The 20503-nt window shown below is 35.5% G+C and overlaps 1 protein-coding gene across 3 annotated transcripts; it reads right to left on the bottom strand.

Annotated features, from left to right (window-relative positions):
* Window positions 1-1103: 1103 nt before the first annotated feature.
* LOC123539048 (transmembrane protein 45B-like) lies at window positions 1104-20074 on the bottom strand. Of its 3 annotated transcripts, none has more exons than XM_045323521.2 (7): window positions 19940-20074; window positions 10282-10391; window positions 8279-8390; window positions 7373-7568; window positions 6331-6402; window positions 4539-4702; window positions 1104-3107 (listed from the first exon to the last, which is right to left on the bottom strand). In XM_045323521.2, exons 2-7 carry the CDS (start codon window positions 10372-10374, stop codon window positions 2854-2856), a joined length of 891 nt encoding a protein of 296 aa, XP_045179456.2. In that variant the 5' UTR covers window positions 10375-10391; window positions 19940-20074; the 3' UTR covers window positions 1104-2853. The 3 variants fall into 3 exon arrangements, with proteins under 3 accessions (XP_045179456.2, XP_045179457.2, XP_045179455.2); XM_045323522.2 differs by lacking the exon at window positions 19940-20074 and adding an exon at window positions 17197-17281; XM_045323520.2 differs by lacking the exon at window positions 19940-20074 and adding an exon at window positions 15855-16012.
* Window positions 20075-20503: the final 429 nt, after the last annotated feature.

Raw genomic sequence — 20503 nt, 5'->3', positions numbered from 1 at the left:
AGAACCTTATCTATTCTCTGAAACTAACTGATGAGGTACACTTTGTTCAGAGGCAGCTAAAACATACATTCTGAGAAAACAGTCTTATGCACGTGGTCATGTAACCGTATAACGTCTTCGCAGTTACTTTCAAAGAAGTATTTGAGATGCCACTTCCAAAAATAATGTCGACAAAAATACGCGAAATGCAAAAAGTTTTATTTCGGAATCGTGAAATATTTAAGACGTCATCACCAAAACATATCTAACCATCTCATAAAAATTATTCCAACATGTTTATTCAGAGCTAATTGTCGATATAAAACAATACGAAATTACAAAAGATTTTTTCTTTGCAACTACATTTAAATCGTGTTGATGGAAAAATATACTACAGTGCGAGCATTTTAATGCGAGAAAACCATAAAGTTTTAGGCATCTCGTCTTAGTTTTCTGTACTTGTGAAAACATTTTCTCACAACTGAAGGCCCTTCTAAGCTTCCGTACGTTTTAGTTTTAGACGACAAGATGAGTTCTTTTTTTACGTCATGACCATATTTTCACAACTTGTAGTCTTATTTTTTTGACGAGTTGCTGAGTTATATGTCGTCATGTCTTCCTACAGAATCCCGACTAAACCATATAAACATCTCACCAGGATGTACGATATACGTTTCCATACAACAAGTCTACTCAGTAACAAATGTAGTCGGCAATAGGTATAGTAGGAAATAAATCTAGTTGGAAACAAGTCATGTCGCAAACGAATCTGGAAATTTAGTCAGAAATAAGACTAGTCGGTAACAAGTTTAGTCAGAAACAGGTCTAGTCAATGGAAATTTTAATCAGAAACAGGTCTAGTCAGTGGAAAGTTTAATCAGAAACAAGTCTAGTCAGGGGAAAGTTTAATCAGAAACAAGTCTAGTCAGTGGAAAGTTTAATCAGAAACAAGTCTAGTCGGAAACATGTCTACTGGTGTAGTAGGACAAACGTGTATTCGGTCACTAGTCTATTTGGAAACATGTGTAACTGGAAATTAGACATCTTGTTGTAAAGGTATTTGCTCATCAGAAGTATTTATAGAAAAGGTAAAAATCTAATGAAGAAGTGTACTTGACCAGCTGTATTATTTATCTTTATTTCAATAAAACGTACAAACTCATGTTAACATCTCTAGCTGACAAAAATGTCAATATTCAAAATGTAAGGAATAGAATTAGAGTTAATAAACTATTTTGTCAAAGTGTATTTTAAGGTTATTGCGGGTAATTTTGCCATCACACAAAACATACGACTTCAAAGTAAAACGCTCACTCACTTCATACAATATAAAAGTTTCTTGATAAACAAGATGTCACGAACATGCATGAAACTTCCACTCCTGATGCACTGAGTAAACACATGTACACACTAAAACACTTTAACACAGATATCACTTACACTCCTTCCAACAATTAGAGATGTAGAGTTCTGTGCCATTAAACACTTTAGGCTATAAAACATATGCACGTATCAGTATTAATATTAACATGTACACTATAAATAAGTTCACAGATTCACATTTACCACTGATATCACGAGCACCATCCAACTATTAGTAATACAAAGTTCTACTTCATTCACATTTCAAATTGTTTTGTTTATTTTCCTAAGTTTTGATCATTTAACTTCCATGCCACAAGAATTTCAGTAGTTAAATTGACATTACTGCAGTAAACCCCTTGGAATCGTACAGAAAAAGTTCCGCTTTTAGAGATTTCTAGTTTAATTAGGTCATTTCGGATTACGAGAACATGTCATAGGACAGTCACTTTTTGAGGTTTCTATTGAAAGGGGCTTCAATTTATTGGATGAATCAACCCTAATGTCATCCCAGAATAAGAATGAAGAGTGTTTCTGGCAATAAATAGACCTGATTTAGATTTCGAACTTCTTAAAGTATAGTTATTCGTTATAATTATTGTTAACAGCTAGTGACTCAATTAGTTATATACGAGTACAGTGTTTAGTTATAGATAACTCACAAAGTATGTTTACTATACTGAATAGCTGCTCATATAGTTTGGCCCATGGTTTAACTATTTAAATGATATATGAATTAGGCTTAAACTCGGCATTTCAAATCCCAACGGACTAAACTTTAAAAAAAAAAAAAAAAAAAAAAAAAACGGAAATTCGACTTAAAAATATATTTGGAGAGGGCATTAGCGCTAGATATCTTGGCATTGTTTGAAAAATACTATATACATGTAACTTTACGTTCATTTACATCTGCAAATATACTATATATATATATTGAAAGACTGGAGCTATATTGCTATTTCGAACGCAATTTGGTGAACTTTGTATAGTTGTGTTTTGTTTGCAAGGCTTGGCCACGTCTTAATAAAAACATAAAGTTTAACTTTGACACATCGTGAAATAAATGCATTGGTATTAGCCATACGGGACTTCAACTTTATCTTCGGCACAACTAAATGCGCTGTATGTCGACATTAAATTAAACAGAGTGAAAACACATCCAAAATATACTAAATCTTTTACAAATAGTATAATGCACAATATATAAGTCTTTTCTAGACCTTTGATGTTTTGTTTTTCGGTTTGACAATGAGTAGATGAAGAGACTGAACTGGAATGATCAATTTCAAGAAGCCTGTAACAGTAAATAATGTTCAGTCATTTGATTTTCTGTATGTAATAAATAATATAATGAGTAATTTTTTAGAACGTTTAACATATGCCACCTTCATTGAAACGTTGATGGTCCATTTTGCTGTAATGTACGACCACAGCCCTTCTTACGAAGACATGGTGCTCCAATTTCTTAATGCCATATACCTATTTTAACCCCTTGAAATAACACTTGACAAATCAAATTTCATTTAGGATCAAACTGTCCTTTTCCGGGGTGAAATCAGATTCCTCTTTTAAGGAAATATAAGAATAATTGTTTGTATGTTCACCAATCAGTCTCTTAAAGAAATTAAATTTAGAACAAACAGACATTGTAACAAATGATATCATCATAAACATTAGATTGAATATCAAATGTAGACCAAACGCAGCAATGATAAAGTGAACATTTGTTTCATCGTTCTGGTCCCAGTCCGGGTTTAGAAGCCGACCTGAAATTGAAGAAGATTCAAATATAAGAAAATGACATTTCTCATGTTGGTCTATTTAGTAGTACGAGTAGATATTAGATATGAACTATTTTCGAGTGATCTACATGCTTAAATTTGATTTTAGTGTTCTGTCCTAATAGAGATTGTTATTAATGAACGTCATGCCTTTTCAGTTGTTTCATTTACAAATATACCATACAATAATTCCTATTCTAACACGGCCAGCAATAACCTATATACATGTAGAACAAAATCTATCTCGGGTTATTCTGCGATAAACCACTCGCGTGCAATGACGTCATCCGATCCAGGTGCGTAGCACGGTCGTAAAAAGTAGTTACCATTTTTTTCTAACACTGTTGATACTAATATGTCGTGTTAGAATCGAAATAATAAGTTTCCGAGTGTGATTTATCGTAGAATAACCAGAGTTTTTCGTTCTTATGCGAAACAATATATCACTCAGGCCTACGGTCTTCGTGATATATCCTTACGCATAAGTACACAAACTCGGGTTATTCTACGATAAACCACATTTGGGAACTTAGTATTTCTTAAATAAAGCCAAAGAGGTAACAGTTTATGACAAGTAAACTTTAGCGGAGTATTAACGTTATTTATGACAACGACACTTAAACATTGCTGTTGTGAAAAGGGTATTTTTTCACTATGAAAAAAACTGATCAAAACATTCAGAAGCAGATGAATATGAGTATATTCAAATTGTCTTTTTTCCTGTTAAAAGAATTATGATATTGTGTCTAAAACCCTTTTCAATTTCCACTCAATTGTTTAATTGCAAAGGAAATTAAACTAGTGGGTATCTCTGCTGGGAAGTATTGGCCTAACGCAAGAGTTATCTCTCTTTGCGGTCACAGCTTTAAATTCATTGTTATAAAACTTGAGCTATTTACATAAACACATCTTGCATAAACCGTCCTTTCACATTTATTTGGAGGACTTAGAAATCAATTTCTAGACTCTCTATGGATGTGTTTGTAGTGCTCTGTGCTTCCAGGAAATCTACCCTTATCTTTTATCCTTTATTTAGTGTCTTTATATCTTTAATAATTTTAGGTTCTACCTCTATCTTGTATGTAAATTTGAATATATATGATACAGTGGTACAGGATCTGCTTGACTGACGCGCTGGTCAAGCAGCAATATTTAATTATGCATTTATCAATCCATATTACCTACTCCGTACATCTGTTATTCTGTTATACCTACAACTACATTAATCAATTAGTATTACTAACATTATTTGTTATAAATCTTCAATACATACATTGTACATATATTAATTATCTACAGTGCTTACTCACCATGATAGCAACTCCTAAACGCTACGAAACTTTTTAATTTTTCTATTGACCAATTTATCAAGCATCTATGTATGCAAACGAGTCATAACAAAGCAAACCAATTTACCTGGAAATGGTGTTGGTAGGAAGAGCACGTGTGCCATGTAAATATACCAAGTGCCAAGCGTTAGGGCACACAAGCAGCGCAGGAGCTGTGGAAGAATTTGTTCCCTTTGATAAAACTCGGCTAGAACTGCCAAACCTACTAAAGCTGTTAGCGGTATTCCTAGCCTAAAATATAAAGAAATCCATTAAGGTTTAGCCTGCTGGCGGCAAGTGATTCTGCCTTAAAGTTTGCGACCAGTGCAGACTAAGATCAGCCTGCACACCCGTGCAGTCTGATCATGGTCTGCAGTGTTCGCCATTCAGTCAGTATCGTTTTGGTAAGCACCCCTTTTAACAGTTAATGGTACTGTCCAAACTGAAAGATGGACAGCTTCATTATTGAAATTAGCAGGGTAAGGGTAAAAGAATAATGTCATCTACACTAATCAATTATATTACATAATTATCCGGTCAATAGTTTGTAATACTGACCAGTCTATAGCTCGTAACAGGTTACTGGGCTGAAGTCAAAAAAATTTGAGAAGGAAACATTACTAAATCATTCTTTATGTCATATGATAGAGGCCTAAAAGTTAATTCTAAAATGTATAAGCCCGTTGTCCTCGGGCAATAGTTGTTAAAATAACTATTGGCCGGCAAGCCAGTCAATAACTGTATTCTATTAGAGGGGAAGAACGCAACCCAGCAAAACAGAGTATGTTCATAAGAGGTAACAGTCAGTGATTTACGACTGTCGTTTAAGGGTTAGAGGTAACAGTCAGTGATATACGACTGTCGTTCAAGGGTTAGAGGTAACAGTCAGTGATATACGACGGTCGTTCAAGGGTTAGAGGTAACAGTCAGTGATATACGACGGTCGTTCAAGAGTGTGTGACAATGATGCCGTATATATAAAGAACTAGTTATCTCTTTGGTTCCTGATGTATCAAATTCAGATTATGCATTATTATAAAATTACAATTGTTGTTGCCATGGAGACATCACGTCGTATATACATCAAACGTTTCCATGTTGAAAAAAATAGATATTTAAAGATTGTAATTGAGCCACACCTTGAGAAAACCATCATAGTGCACTTGCGACCAGCATGGATCCAGACCAGCCTGCGCATCCGCGCAGTCTTGTCAGGATCCATGCTGTTCGCTTTCAAAGCCTATTGCAATTAGAGAAACCGTAAGCGAACAGCATGGATCCTGACCAGACTGCGCAGATGCGCAGGCCAGTCTGGATCCATGCTGGTCGCATATGCACTATGTTGGTTTTCTCATGGCGCGGCTCATACTATTTTTACGTTGGAAAAAATGTAGCAAGCCAATTATTAATGAATCGGTGTCCTTTGCAAAATGGGGTCAAAGTCGAATTAAATTACTTATTCATAAAAATGCAATTTCCGTCTATTAAAGGCGGTCTTTATTCAAGTGGATGCCAGTTTGGCTACAACGCCTGATATTAGCTGAAATATTTATCCAAGTTTTAAGTAAAGGTATATATTTCTAACTGAACATTTTCTTCCATATTTTTTTGCACGAACGGCCTTGATAATGCCCCAAGCAATGAGAACAGGAACCACATTTGGTCTCAGTATTAGCAACGTTTGGTCGCAATGAAATGTAATTAATTTTCAAATACGGGTATGGGTGGTTAAAAGTGTTTTTATTACGGAATAAATACTATTCTAGTTTTACGAACTATTCAAAATGACAATTCGACGGACAATAATCATAGTTCTGCCTCTAATTTTCTCTCTAATATTTTGTCTAATTACAGTAGAAGTTAGTGAGATGAGTACATACCTGTGCAGCTCGTTTTCTAACGGAGGTTTATGCATGTTAGGATCGCTGTGGAAGAAGAATTCTAGACTGAACCTGAAAAGATAATTGAGCCGTGCCATGAGAAAATCAACATGGTGGGTTTGCGTCCAGCATGGATCCAGACCAGCCTGCGCATCCGCGCAGTCTGGTCAGGATCCATGCTGTTCGCTTTCAAAGCCTATTGCAATTAGAGAACCTGTTAGCGAACAGCATGGATCCTGACCAGACTGCGCGGATGCGCAGGCTGGTCTGGATCCATGCTGGTCGCAAGCCCACTATGTTGATTTTCTCATGGCACGGCTCATATTATAGAACATATCGAAGAATCTGATATATTTGTATCAGTAATAGGTAGATCCGTCCGAAGCATAGAGTGCAATTAAGCAAAATGACAGAATACCTTGGCACTTTGATTTAGTCAGTTCATCACAGGGCCCCTTCACGCCACCGCCATAAGCGGAGCACTGTTTTTACAATGACAAAAAAATGAACTCAATAATCGTAAAAGACCAGAAATAATAAAATCATTGCGACTAGTTACGGGGCAACTTTTTATGGTCAAATACGGCACTAAAGACCTGTTATTGTGAATACTATTTAATCAAATAGGAATTTCCTGTTCTGTTGAAGCAAAAATCGCAAAAAAAGCAAACAAGTCAGAATTCAAAATTCAACATTGAAACGTACATCATAAGTATTCGTGCGCAAAGGAAGCTTGAGATTAAGTGTCATGGCATCAAGTATCATACTCGTACCAATGACACTGTGAAACATAAGGCTAACTATGGAAACTTATTATTTCACTGAGTTGTGTGTTTATTTTTTTTTTTACAGCATCTTTCGATATTTCGAATAAAGTCAATTACTCACCGAAACGTTTAAAAAAATGTTTCATTACTACTGTAAAATAAAACAAGCGAATGTTGATAGCAATTATATGTATCTGTAGTTTAAAGATGGTAATCGTCTGACAAACTGGTTTATTTCGAAGGCGACTTTTTAACTAAATAGGTGAGTAACTTACCAAAAGAACGACAAACAAAACGTGAAATATTTCATGCCTTTGATGGTGGGCAGTTTATAGTATTCCATCAGATCTGATACCCCGTGCAATACAAATAACGTATGTATGACGATGTGCTGCAGGCCAACAATGTGTATAAAATGTCCTTCCTCGTTGATAAACGTGAAACGCTCATTGAGGAGATCTGTCACCAATCCTGTATGGAAATTGTACCAAAATTACTAACCGCCTTTGACAAAAAAAAATCTTTGAACCTTTAGCCTGCTGGCGTCAAGTAATTCTGCCTTTACGGGCAGTGTAGACAAAGATCAGCCTGCACGTTAGTCAGTAAATTCAGTGAATACCCCTTCGTATTATAAATGGTATATTGCCCATATTGAATGATGGACTAGTCCATTTTAGAAATTTAGCAGGCTAAATGTTAAAAATTGTAATAAAGTTTACCGATCTATTTATTGCGCGGCTAACGTAAAATCATATCAGTGGTTCAGGGATTCTCAAACATGTTCTCGGTATGTGCAAATTTATTAATTACCAGCATACCACAAATGATTATCGACTTTCAGATTTAAAACTCATAGAGGCTACTGTCATTGTCACAGGGGAAGCAGATACTATTTATGAGATGCAAAATGATATGAGCCGCGCCATGAGAAAACCAACATAGTGCGTTTGGGACCAGCACGCATCCGCGCAGTCTGATCAGGATCCATGATGTTCGCTTTCAAAGCCTATTGCAATCATTAGCGAACAGCATGGATCCTGACCAGACTGCGCGGATGCGCAGGCTAGTCTGGACCCATGCTGGTCGAAAACGCACTATGTTGGTTTTCTCATGGCGCGACTCATATCTATAATAAACTTTAATAATAAATTTATAATAAATAGATGTTGCTAAAAACATACCTACGAAGGGACAAAACGTCTTGAAAAACAGCGTCTCGAAGGGAACGTGTCTTCCTTTTATGGTCACGTGATAGGAAAGATACGATCTATATTGTTCGCCAGTTTGTGTCGTCTGTTGAATATAGAAAAGAAACTGTCAGTTCTTTCAATTTAGGATATGAAATCTCCTGTAAGCTTGTATCTAGTCTATCAACTCAATCTGCCAACCAATTCATTGATGAAATAATCGATACACAAATCGATTAACCAATCAATAAATCTTAATGTGAATAAGTCAAATGATGAATTAGAAATATCATCAAATGATGCATTCAACTCTGCAGTTACGATTTCGGTAAAATAAAGCATATAGCCTGAAAATCAATGTCCAATCCGTCTCTGTATTGCTCAGCTTGGAGGTTATTCAACATTAAACAGCAAAATTGGTATGTGGAATATTCCGATGAAGGCGTTAGACGAAATGTTGACGTTGTAACATCTTACAGACAATTTGTTTGTTTTGGGTTTAACGTCGTTTATCAACATTATTTTATTTGTGTAACGGCGGGCAGTTAATCTAACCAGTGTCCCTTGATTCTGTACCAGTACGAACCTCTTTTCTGCAAGTACCTGCCAACTTCCCCATTGACACAATGACTTTTATCAAATCGTCACGGAGATCATACGCCCCACCGGGCTCACGACCCCGCAATCATAACCTGTTTGAGTTTACACATATTCCATTTTTGAATGTCCGTGTACGTTATTTTTTGTGTTGTTTTTATTGTTGTGGTTGTTGTTGCTGCTGCCGCCGCTTTTTTCTTTTTGTGTTTTATTTATTTTTATTTTTATTTCAGAAGGCGTTTGAAACAAGATGTAAATAATTGTGTGTATATTTCTTAAGGTGTTTCCATCTCTAAATAAATATATCAGTATCATTATCATTATTATTATTATTAATCTCTAAATAAATATATCATTATTATTATTATTATTATAAAAAGTGGTTATAGGTTAACTGTCCTTCGTCATATTGAAAAACGACGCTATACCAAACAATATCGGTATTGGACAAATGTACATGTGCCCTTGTTTTGACGGAGTATCTAGGAAACACGTGTCGATTTACCTAATTAAATACCAAAACAAGTTTGCCAAGTTCTCAATTGTCCCAGTATTTAATAATTGTCTATAATTTCAAATGAAACTTGACATCAGAACAAGGAAAATATTGATTAAATGAACACAACACATTAATGATTGATTTACCTTTCCGATAATTACAGATAACGTTAGAAACTGAAGCCGTCCTGTTCAAGAACAACTGTCAAGCGTTGAAGCTAAATGAATCTTTCATTCTTTTGAATACCGATAAAATCACATCAGGTGGTTATATTTACTTCGTTGCAAATGTATTGATTAATTGATTGGAAAACGTTTTCATAATAAACCACTACCAGATTATTGGTAATTACAGATACCGCCGCTGAATATAAAACTGCACTTTTAAGAGTATGTCATGATAATAAAATTTATTACAGATACATCTTCTGAAAAATGTCAAATGTAATGTGGCAATTTAATACTGATTGGTACCTTATTAGCAGTTCATTACTTAAAGCTAAACTCGTTATAATCTTACAACCCAGGAGGTCAAGGTCGAACGGTTAAGGTCAAAGGGACTTCAAATAGCTTTAAATAACTTGCCACTCATTGACGTGGTTCGAAACCCTTGAAAGAAAATTTCTTTCATGTCAGAAAGCCATTTATCTGGATTATTCCACTGAGCTGTCTCTCCATGCCTGACAAAATCTTCTAAGGAATTCCTTCTTAATCGCCTCTTTTTGATGTGCCATAACCAAAAAGCTACTTACCTGCATAAGTAACGCAAACGATATCGTTGCGTTTCTATGAATTATGTATTTATAATCTGCAATTTGAATCTGTAGTACAGCTTCCCTGATGAATGATTTTAGTGAACGGTTTTACAGAAAGAAATAAAAGCTAAACATATTCAATCTCACCTGTAGGTACCTTCGAAATATGTGGAATGTCCACCATAAACCAACACAGAGAAATAGAACCCCCTCGAAGGTATGTGCGGCAAAGTCACCCATGATGAATTACCCGAACACTGAAATGGATACAAATTGATCGGATTTCCAAATTTCGAAGATAAGATACTATAACAAATGAATAGGAATACTGAAACAGACAAAATAGAACTCTGAATAATGCATGTTAGTACATGTCATCGATTGGCACTCCATCGTCCATTGGTGCTGCAGGTATTATCCCGTAACCCCTAATAGGTTATTTTCTTCTTATTGCTTTTCTGCAATTTCTGTTTCTGCCTTTCATTTCAATAAAATCTGTAAAGCAAGAGTGTGACCAAGCAAAACGATAGAAGACTCAACTTGGCTTATACTCTTTGTAACAGGTAATCAAATTATGCAATTCCCGTCATCCCCCATCCCCTCCTTAAGCGGAGCTGTCTTACAAACATAAGGTTAGCGTAGAGCTTGGCTGTGCCTTCTTGCCATTGTGGCATGCTTAAGGTTACAATTGCTGGAATGCGTTAGTTACAGGGCCAGTATGAGACTAGGTTTGCCGCTGTGGCTAGAAGGCACATACCAGTCGTCTATGGATCCTGTATATACCCCGTCTTAATTTCTATCAGGATATTTTCATTTTTCTGCAAATTTATAAGTATCGCTTCTTTTTCTTTTCCATCCACAATACCATCAATATTTAAGAACATAACTAAGACAGCTTAATTTAGTACCCTTTCACCTGCCATAAATGACGTTGCTATATGATGTTTACGTCAGAACACACGTGAGTTCAGGTACCCTCGGCCAATATGATGATGGCCCATGAGGCAACCTGCGCAATTATTTATTTATCAACAGCGCCGGTAACTGTCGTTTTAAACGATCTTTTTTACTTTGTATAGTAAACCGTATGATAATACATGACTAGATTATAAGACAACAAGGATTCCAAAGATAGGGACTCACTTAATCGACAACTTTCAACGATTTGCTTCGCAACTGGCAATTTCGAAAAATATCACAGAAAGTCGAAAAAAAATATTGTGAATTAAAGTTAAAATTACGCAGTCTTCATGCATGTTTAATACTTACTTAACATTACCAGTTCTATAAGCCGGTATGGTCAATGAATGAACGGTCTACTGACTATAGAATTGATTATATTCTTGATTCTTATGATAAATATTTAACTTTGTTAATACATCGTGTACGTAACTGACAATATCACTTTCACGGAGTGTCTGCTGGTGAAGTAAATATTTACTCTTAAATGAAAGCAATCCTAAAATCCACATTCTTTTTCCGCTACCGCAATTTTCACTCTAACAAACTTCTTTTGACAAAACTGATTTAGTTTATGTAACGCAGAACTTTTATCATTGGCATTAATTTGTCACCGTTTCTGGACTACGTACATGTAGATCTAATACTGGATCTTATGTTCGATTTTTGATCCTATATTGATCGCTTTGTCTATGGACCCAAATATCTGATTTCCTCTAATTAATGTCAAGTTAAGACAAAAATCGAGCTAGTACCTTTATGAATAGTTATTTGAGCCGCGCCATGAGAAAACCAACATAGTGGCTTTGCGACCCGCAGTCTGGTCAGGACCCATGCTGTTCGCTAACAGTTTCTCTAACTGCAATAGGCTTTGAAGGCGACCAGCACGGATCCTGACCAGACTGCGCAGATGCGCAGGCTGGTCAGGATCCATGCTGGTCGCAAAGCCACTATGTTGGTTTTTCTCATGGCGCGACTCATTTTGTGTGATATCGAATCTTTATGATGTTGTTATTTCGTCCTGCTAAGTCGCCAGTGCGGCAACTCGGCGAATTTTGTTTTGTCGAGCTTTGTATTTCGGGTTGATGAGGAAAGCAAATCTAGAAGAAATAAAGACATAAAAATACGACAGGGCGACCAGTTGAGGGCGTCATAACAACAGTTTCATACATTTCAATACGGCCTCGGTAGCCTAGTAGTACAGCGCCTGCTTCGAGTGCGGGAGGTCGTGGGTTCGATCCATGGCCGTGTCATACCAAAGACGTAAAAATGGTACTAGTAGCTTCCTAGGATAGTACTAGGACAGGTTAGCCCGGTGTCAGTATAATGTGACTGGGTGGTGTATCATTAACTATTCGCATTTCGAATATATGCGTGCGTACATGTGTGTGCGTGCGTGTAAAAAGATAAGATTTTGATTAACAACAATTTTGTTCATGATTATATCCCAGTATGTGATAATATATACATACACATTTATGTATTTGATTTACCCTTTTATACGGCCTAATGCATTTATATAATACGTGTTAACAAAATGGCTCATTTAAAAAATTTCAAAAATTAGGATCTAATAGTAATACTCTTGCTTGTCACCTAATCTTGTCGACTAATGAATGATAATAACCATTATTTGCCAATTACTGCACCACTTATTTAACTTACCGCGCGCTATAAAGGTATCAAGTTTCTGTGTCAGTACTCAAAGTTTAAAGAAATTCTGACCTTAGGAAAAATTTTGCCCAATATACATATAGAAAACTGTCCCATTAACCCTTACAGTATAATAATAACCATTCATTTGCCAATTACAGACCACGTAGTTAACTCTCAGGGCGCTGTTTTCCCTTGATTTAATGAAATCTTATGAAATTACACATAAATGTTTTTATTATTTGGATAAAAGTCGTCTTCGAAATTATTGAAATGCCGGACTCGAGAGCGGCTCAAAAAGCTTGAAGCTTCCATCACAATTTAGTATAAGCGAGACTAAACTAAACTAACTGAAACCTCAAGCACTGCAATGGAGTTCTATAGCTCGCGATACTAAGGTGGCAGGGGAGCGGTTTCGTAGTTTGGCCCCTGTCGATTTTCTGTATAAACAGGACAGGGTAGATATAAAGGCATATCTATCTTACTTGTTATTTATCATTATTAATTCTTTAATATATCTGGGGAATGAGGAACGGTTAATGATTCTACATGGCGGGTGTTTTAAAATTCCTAGCTCCGTACTTCCGGTTGAGGCTAAAACATAAACATCAGAACAAAACGTCGGCCAGACGCTCGGCTGTTATCCATCCACTTTTTTTCAAGTGAAAATTAGGGAAATAAAGTGGTGGTTGGGAGACACATTCCACACCACCTGGGTATGCATCTATGTTCGCACTATACATAAATGCTACGAAATTGGATTTAAAAATACAAAATGGATGAATGGCAGAGTTCAAAGTGAGGCCCCGGTTAGGCTAATTTTGGTCTATAAAATTTGGTGATTTGGCCAATTTTCACTACATCTGGCACGGAAAGCGACAGGTGCATAGGACCGGAGAGTTGTCTTTATGTAGTCTATAGTATCTGCAATAGTCCATAGTAGTTTCAAAGAGAAATAAGCAAAAACGAGATTTCTATGGATATTTCAACACTGGTACCCACACGTCAATGTGGAATTCGCAAATCTGCACTCCCCTGCCACCTTAAGGAAAATAGACAAATTTTCAAACCACTTAAATATTGACTTTTTGCATGTATTTAAATCCATTACGGAATGAACTGTAACCTATAGTGTTTTTTATTCATTCCTGAGTACTAAATTCGGCCTAGCGAGTCCCAAAATGGCAGTAGGTGGCCATATAATAATGAAGCTAAGGACCCCCCAGCCACTAGGATTCGTATCATAAAACGGCCAAAAGAAGAAATTAGTGCCTAAATAATGACTATTCATGCCATTTTGTTTAAAAGCAACACATGTGTCTATATCTAGCAATGCCATTAAGCTATATAGTGGCTGTGGTGGCCCCAAAGGATGGATGGGTGGCCTTTAAAGGGTGTCCCGATAGGATAAGTACGGTAATCTGCATTTGTATACCAAAATTATGTTAAAAGTACATGTTTTAACATTTGAAAGGCTTTAAAATGTAAATATCATGTGAAATTAACTTTAAAGGCAGTAAATAGTTTTTCGGGGTTACTTTGATTCAGAATGCAAATTTTGGCTGATTTTGCGTGGAGGGGTGGGCACTTTTGTTGGCTTATTCACCGGCTATCTTGCAAGGTACGGCAACACTTTTGTTCAGTTGATATCACTATAAGTGTCTTAGGATTCAGGACAGGTTACATTTTATTTTATTTAAACATCTTAAAAACTTAAGGTGGCAGGGGAGCGGTTTCGTAGTTTGGCCCCTGTCGATTTTCTGTATAAACAGGACAGGGTAGATATAAAGGCATATCTATCTTACTGGTTATTTATCATTATTAATTCTTTAATATATCTGGGGAATGAGGAACGGTTAATGATTCTACATGGCGGGTGTTTTAAAATTCCTAGCTCCGTACTTCCGGTTGAGGCTAAAACATAAACATCAGAACAAAACGTCGGCCAGACGCTCGGCTGTTATCCATCCACTTTTTTTCAAGTGAAAATTAGGGAAATAAAGTGGTGGTTGGGAGACACATTCCACACCACCTGGGTATGCATCTATGTTCGCACTATACATAAATGCTACGAAATTGGATTTAAAAATACAAAATGGATGAATGGCAGAGTTCAAAGTGAGGCCCGGTTAGGCTAATTTTGGTCTATAAAATTTGGGTGATTTGGCCAATTTTCACTACATCTGGCACGGAAAGCGACAGGTGCATAGGACCGGAGAGTTGTCTTTATGTAGTCTATAGTATCTGCAATAGTCCATAGTAGTTTCAAAGAGAAATAAGCAAAAACGAGATTTCTATGGATATTTCAACACTGGTACCCACACGTCAATGTGGAATTCGCAAATCTGCACTCCCCTGCCACCTAACACTATTCAAAGGGGCTTTACTATGAGTAACGTAATTCGGTCAAACCATGGTGTTCGAAAGAAGTCCGGAGTAAATAGCTCACATGCGCATTCTCGTGTCGGACGTTGCTCTAATCACACTTTTTCACTGCATTCTGCATGAAATGAGACGGTGTTCATGCTTATATTCCGATCGGAACAAAAGAAGTGGTTTAATGTATAAACGGGAGCCAAAAATGCTTCAGAGGTTTTTTTAAAGATTATTAGATAAAAGACTACAATTTTATTTTAATGGAACTGATGTAAACTAATTTAAAAGAACTGTTACTTCAGACTTTTGCAATATAACTTAAAAAAAATATCATTTTTGCACAAATAAAGTTAAACTTTGCAACCTTTGACAAGATAATATGTATGAGAAATTAAGAAAATAAAATAATGTCAATCAATATACCGGTAAATCATTTTCTATGCCGGAAAGCCAAGATATCTAGAACTTTATTCAAACCGTTACAAATCCTATATATTTATCGACACCAAACCGATACATTACTCCAACCCTAGAACAGACCCCACGGTAACTAAATCATTCTGTACTACAATGTCTATAATGTCAACATAAAATGGCTGATCATACCGGTTTTATATATAAAAAAAAGATTCATTAATTGAAATTTTCCAACTGATTTTTTTAATTAAAAAAAAAACGATTTAACGAAATAAGCCAGACAACAGATTTAACCGATAAAATGAAAACTTTACCTCCCTATCCTCCGTTGTTTTATTTATACGGTTTCCAAGTGAAATATGATAAAAGAACACATTAAACACTGCCGCTCCTAATATGACACTGACTATTTATTAACATTCTTTTCGTTCCACTTATACTTACTGATTTTTACGCGCGTTGAAAAGTTTGCAATTTTACAACTATTTAATTGGCCTGAGACACACTTTCGTGTCAGGTTCAAAATTATTGAATTGCAATGTAGACAACACGACAAAGCGATTTGATCTGTCAATACTGCTGTATGAATTACAAATCGACAGCACGAGAACACGACAAAAGTAATACGTGTCGACATAACGATCTTTTCTGTCGTGCTTTTGCCCTCTTTTTCGTAGCATCCTTGTCCGAAGCGACAACACGATCACACGACAAAATAGCATTCTGGGGTGCTTGTCGTTCTGTCTTACTTGCGGGGGCACACCATTCGACAACAGAGGTCACGGCAAAATAATTTGGTTCTTTTCAAGTGATGTGGTGTTCCACAGTTTCCAATATATTATTTTTTTATCTTTTACAAAAAATATTTTAGAATATAGCATTTGCACTGTATTATTTCAAGTAAAGATTTATTTATTTATAACACTGAATCATATAGTACATATTATTTTAACGCAATTAATTTCCGTAACCAGTCCTCCACCTCTGATTCATGTGGGGAAGTTGGTAGTTACTTGCGGAGAACAGGTCTGTACTGGTACAGAATCCAGGAACACTGGTTAGGTTAACTGCCCGCCGTAACATGACTGAAATACTGTTGAAAAACGGCGTTAAACCCAAAACAAACAAATTTCCGTAACCAAAAGGTGAAACAGTTACAAAATGTTACGTCGTGTCCACGTGTTGTCACTTGGTGGTCCCAACAGCACGAAAACACGACAGAATGCTATTTTCAGTGTCCTTATGTCGCCGCGTGGGCGGAAAATGTTATTTCGTCGCATTTTTTGTCATGTAATGATTGTATTCTCCGTTTCCTGGCAGGGGTGCCGTAATAACAACACGACAAAATGGTAAATTATGCTGTCATGCTGTCGTGCTGGCTGGACCATCAAAACGACAGAACGAGATGGCAACAAAGAGTCACCAAAGTAACAGTTATTATATCTTTGCTCGATTGTGGTGAAAAGTTTTAAACTGGGATAATGAATTTAATTAAACTTCTAAATTCTAAATGCGTGTGTCATGCAAACAAAATATAAAGTGGTTGACTATACCGATTCAATATGCATAATGAATTTCAACTTAGCACTGCTTTTAAATTTTGAAACTGAATGAATTAAAAAGAAATGTGATGAAATATGTCATAATTATATTTACCCGCGATAATCCAATATAAGCACTCTATACTCCCTTGTTTCCAAGTGACATGCGGTTAAGGAACTATTGCGTTCCCAATTCGCCTTGTTTCGAGTCGTTAATTTTAAAATGCTGTACTTCTGAAGAGCGTTTAGAACTAATAGTAACTAGTACATTTGACTTATGCTATATTGAACCGATCAATATCGGGAACGAAACGAGTTTTTAATATCTTAAATATATAATTTCAGTTTTTATCATCAAAATCTACAAAGAGAGATCGTCAGTCACAGAATAGAGATTTAATCAAAGTTGAAGGTTCGAACTATTCCTATGGCGTTCTTTTCTTTTTTTAAGTATTTATCTGCAAATATATAATAATCTGACAATGCCGATGGAAAAGCTACTGAGGACTTAAGCACTCAAGTTAATGACAGTACATATTTTTCAGACGCAGAAAGAGCTATTGAACCGTTCGTCTGGGGCGTTTGTTAGGTCAGTTGCATATATAGGACCTATGTAGGTATAGGTCTATGGCCCCCTATGAATAAGTTCGAGTCACATAGTTGGACTAAATGTAATAAAGAAATTATATAGATATCAAATTACATAACATAGCAAAAGGATAAAAGCAGGTACACATATGAAGTGCAAAGAGGTATCGAAGGCTGGTACCTAAGATATTTTGCAAATCTGACCAAAATGTGAGAAATATGAAGTCTAATGTAATCGGGATGACATACTAAAAAGATTAAAAGGTACAACATCAAGTTGAATATTTTGATAAATAAATAACGCTAATATATGCGTGAGTCACCGTATTTCAATAGCGACAGCGATGTTCACAAAATATTTTGTTAATTACCACAAGTGCATTAAATGGACATTCTAAAACTTCTCTTTAATTTCTAAACTTGATATATTTTATTTGTTTATTTGCCATCTACTCAGTTAATCATTGGTTTCAATGCAAAGGGGTGAATTTCAAATTCTGTGTATCCTTTAAACATAAAACTAACTACATAATTTTAATGAATACATACTTCAGTGAATTATCTGAAAGGAAAATATTGCATGTCTTAATCCTTGAATTTTAAGAACGTTTTTGAAATACATACAAGTCAGTGTCTTAATAAAAACGATGTAATTAACATAATAAAACACAAAATAGGTAAAATGGCAAGGTTTCGTGTATAACAAGCACATAACTTTATCAATTTGAGTTTATATATTATTCCTTTTTCTGTTTTCAAGATATACCATTTAGGCGGTTTTACCATTTTATCTTTAACATTTTCAGTGAATACATATTTATATTATTCAGTTCAGTTTCCATTAGTATGATCGGTAAACGCAAGCTTTCGCTTCCGGTACCAGCATCTGTCACTGAAAAAAAATCAATACAATCTTCAAAGTCTGTTAGGCAGATGAAATTTGGTCTTCACCAAATATCATTTATACGGTATTTGTTTTCAGCTGTGCGAACGTGTTCCACGTAAATCATTAGTGTATTCACCATGCCGAATACTAATGCATAGCCCATTGAAATATATATATATATAAATATATAAAGAATACATCAGAATAGATCATACCTTGTTTGCATGTTTATTGATATGACTTGCATACGTTCTGTCTTAGCCAACAAGCGCTTCAATTAGATGGCACAGTTTTAAGTTAAGGAATAAGGTTAGTAATTTGGTTCAAAATGTGATTCCGCGATGTATTCGGAAGAAGTTTAGAGTAAATAGATCCTAATTTGTGAATCGAGTGTTTTTATCATACTTTTTCATTGCTAGAGTACATTCTCCGCGAAATGAGACGGCTTTCGTGTTAATACTAGATCGAAACGGACAGTAGGGGTGTATTGTGCGGACAAGAGGAAATGTGTGCCATTTGTAGGGTACTAGGCCACCACTGACTGGCAATAAACTAGGAACTATTCAACCTCCTATATTCTTTTCATGTTTTGTTTAAATTATGATAGAACTTTCAAAAGTCCGAAAAATAAGTGTAGGAAAAACTGAAGTTCTATAACGACAACGTAAATTCGACATAAAGATGTCGTGTTTTATATGAAACAAAGAAAAATTTGAATTAGCGACCTTGAACCTTTAACATATATACATCCATATCCAGAAACTGTCTATATTTTAATGTGAAGATATGACTCGTTACGCAGTAACGGCCTGTAACTGAACATTTATCTGTTTCTAGGTCCTGTCCTACGAAACCTCATGTCAAGTTCTCCCTTACATGCGGACTTGAACATATCACTTTTAAAGGATGTTCTTAATTAAACATACATAATTTTGTTTTCCCCGGTTTAACTAATAATCACAGAAACGGAGGCCAAGTGGTTCGAAATCTTTGACATTTTCCACTCAGCAAATGATAAGGTATGAGATTCCAAAAATGTACGGGCCAGTATTTCCGGAAACAACCAGTCATTGTCAAAACCAGCAACCATGTAAGACATTGCTATATAACATGAGTTCGACTTATAAGCGAGATCTAATTGTTCAGTTTTAATATAATATTTCTTTAATTTAATAAAAATATTGAAGACGCTAAATTAATAAATAGATTTACCTGACAAATTGAAACTATATTCCGATATTATTTCCTTAATTTAATAAAAAAAATATTGAAGACTCTAAATTAATAAATAGATTTACCTGACAAATTGAAACAAGATCAAGATATTATTTCCTTAATTTAATCAAAAAAGTATTGAAGACTCTGAATTAATAAATAGATTTACCTGACAAACTGAAACAAAATCCCGATATCCTACGTTGATGTTTCAAAATACCACGCAATAATCTATCGCCCTTGAATTTGCACTGCGTTTCCTAGGTTCTCATTCAATATTGACCATTATAATGTTAATTCAGCCTGCTTTGATGTCAAAAAGTAGAACTCTGCTTTTATTATAACAAATATTCAATTTACCATTACCCAATTGACTGTGTTATTTACTTAAATCGTCTTATGGTCAAAACTTGATTTTTATATCTCTAAGACGAAAAGTAAAATCAAAGTTGAGAAAAAAAATAGGCAATTAAATGGGTACTTAATGAGCGTGTTTACCTAAAACGGTCGTTAACATAGATAATGGTTTAAAAGAAATTACCCGTTTTCAAATGACATTTGTTCAAGTTGGGACTAAGCAAACAATGTATTATGAAAATACGGCTTTTGTGACAGTGACACTTGTCTGTCGGTTTTTTTTTTGTCGTCTTGGCGCGTGTCGTGTCAACACGCCAGAACGAAGTGGCAGAAGTCAGCCACCATACTGTTCATAAATATAATTCAATTTAAAGGT

This window comes from Mercenaria mercenaria, chromosome 18, assembly GCF_021730395.1.
Source record: "Mercenaria mercenaria strain notata chromosome 18, MADL_Memer_1, whole genome shotgun sequence".
NCBI lineage: Eukaryota > Metazoa > Mollusca > Bivalvia > Venerida > Veneridae > Mercenaria > Mercenaria mercenaria.
The sequence above is the reverse complement of the archived record's forward strand: the minus strand, read 5'-3'. Positions and strand labels throughout refer to the sequence as shown.

What these genes read in the sequence shown, in the direction of transcription:
- LOC123539048 (XM_045323521.2), bottom strand. Translation starts at nt 10,374, where the DNA reads ATGGGTGACTTTGCCGCACATACCTTCGAGGGGGTTCTATTTCTCTGT. An exon ending in TTTTGTTTGTCGTTCTTTTG is followed by an intron (nt 6,403 to 7,372) that starts GTAAGTTACTCA and finishes TTATCTTTTCAG; the next exon opens with GTTCAGTCTAGAATTCTTCT. An exon ending in CCTACCAACACCATTTCCAG is followed by an intron (nt 3,108 to 4,538) that starts GTAAATTGGTTT and finishes CTTCAATTTCAG; the next exon opens with GTCGGCTTCTAAACCCGGAC.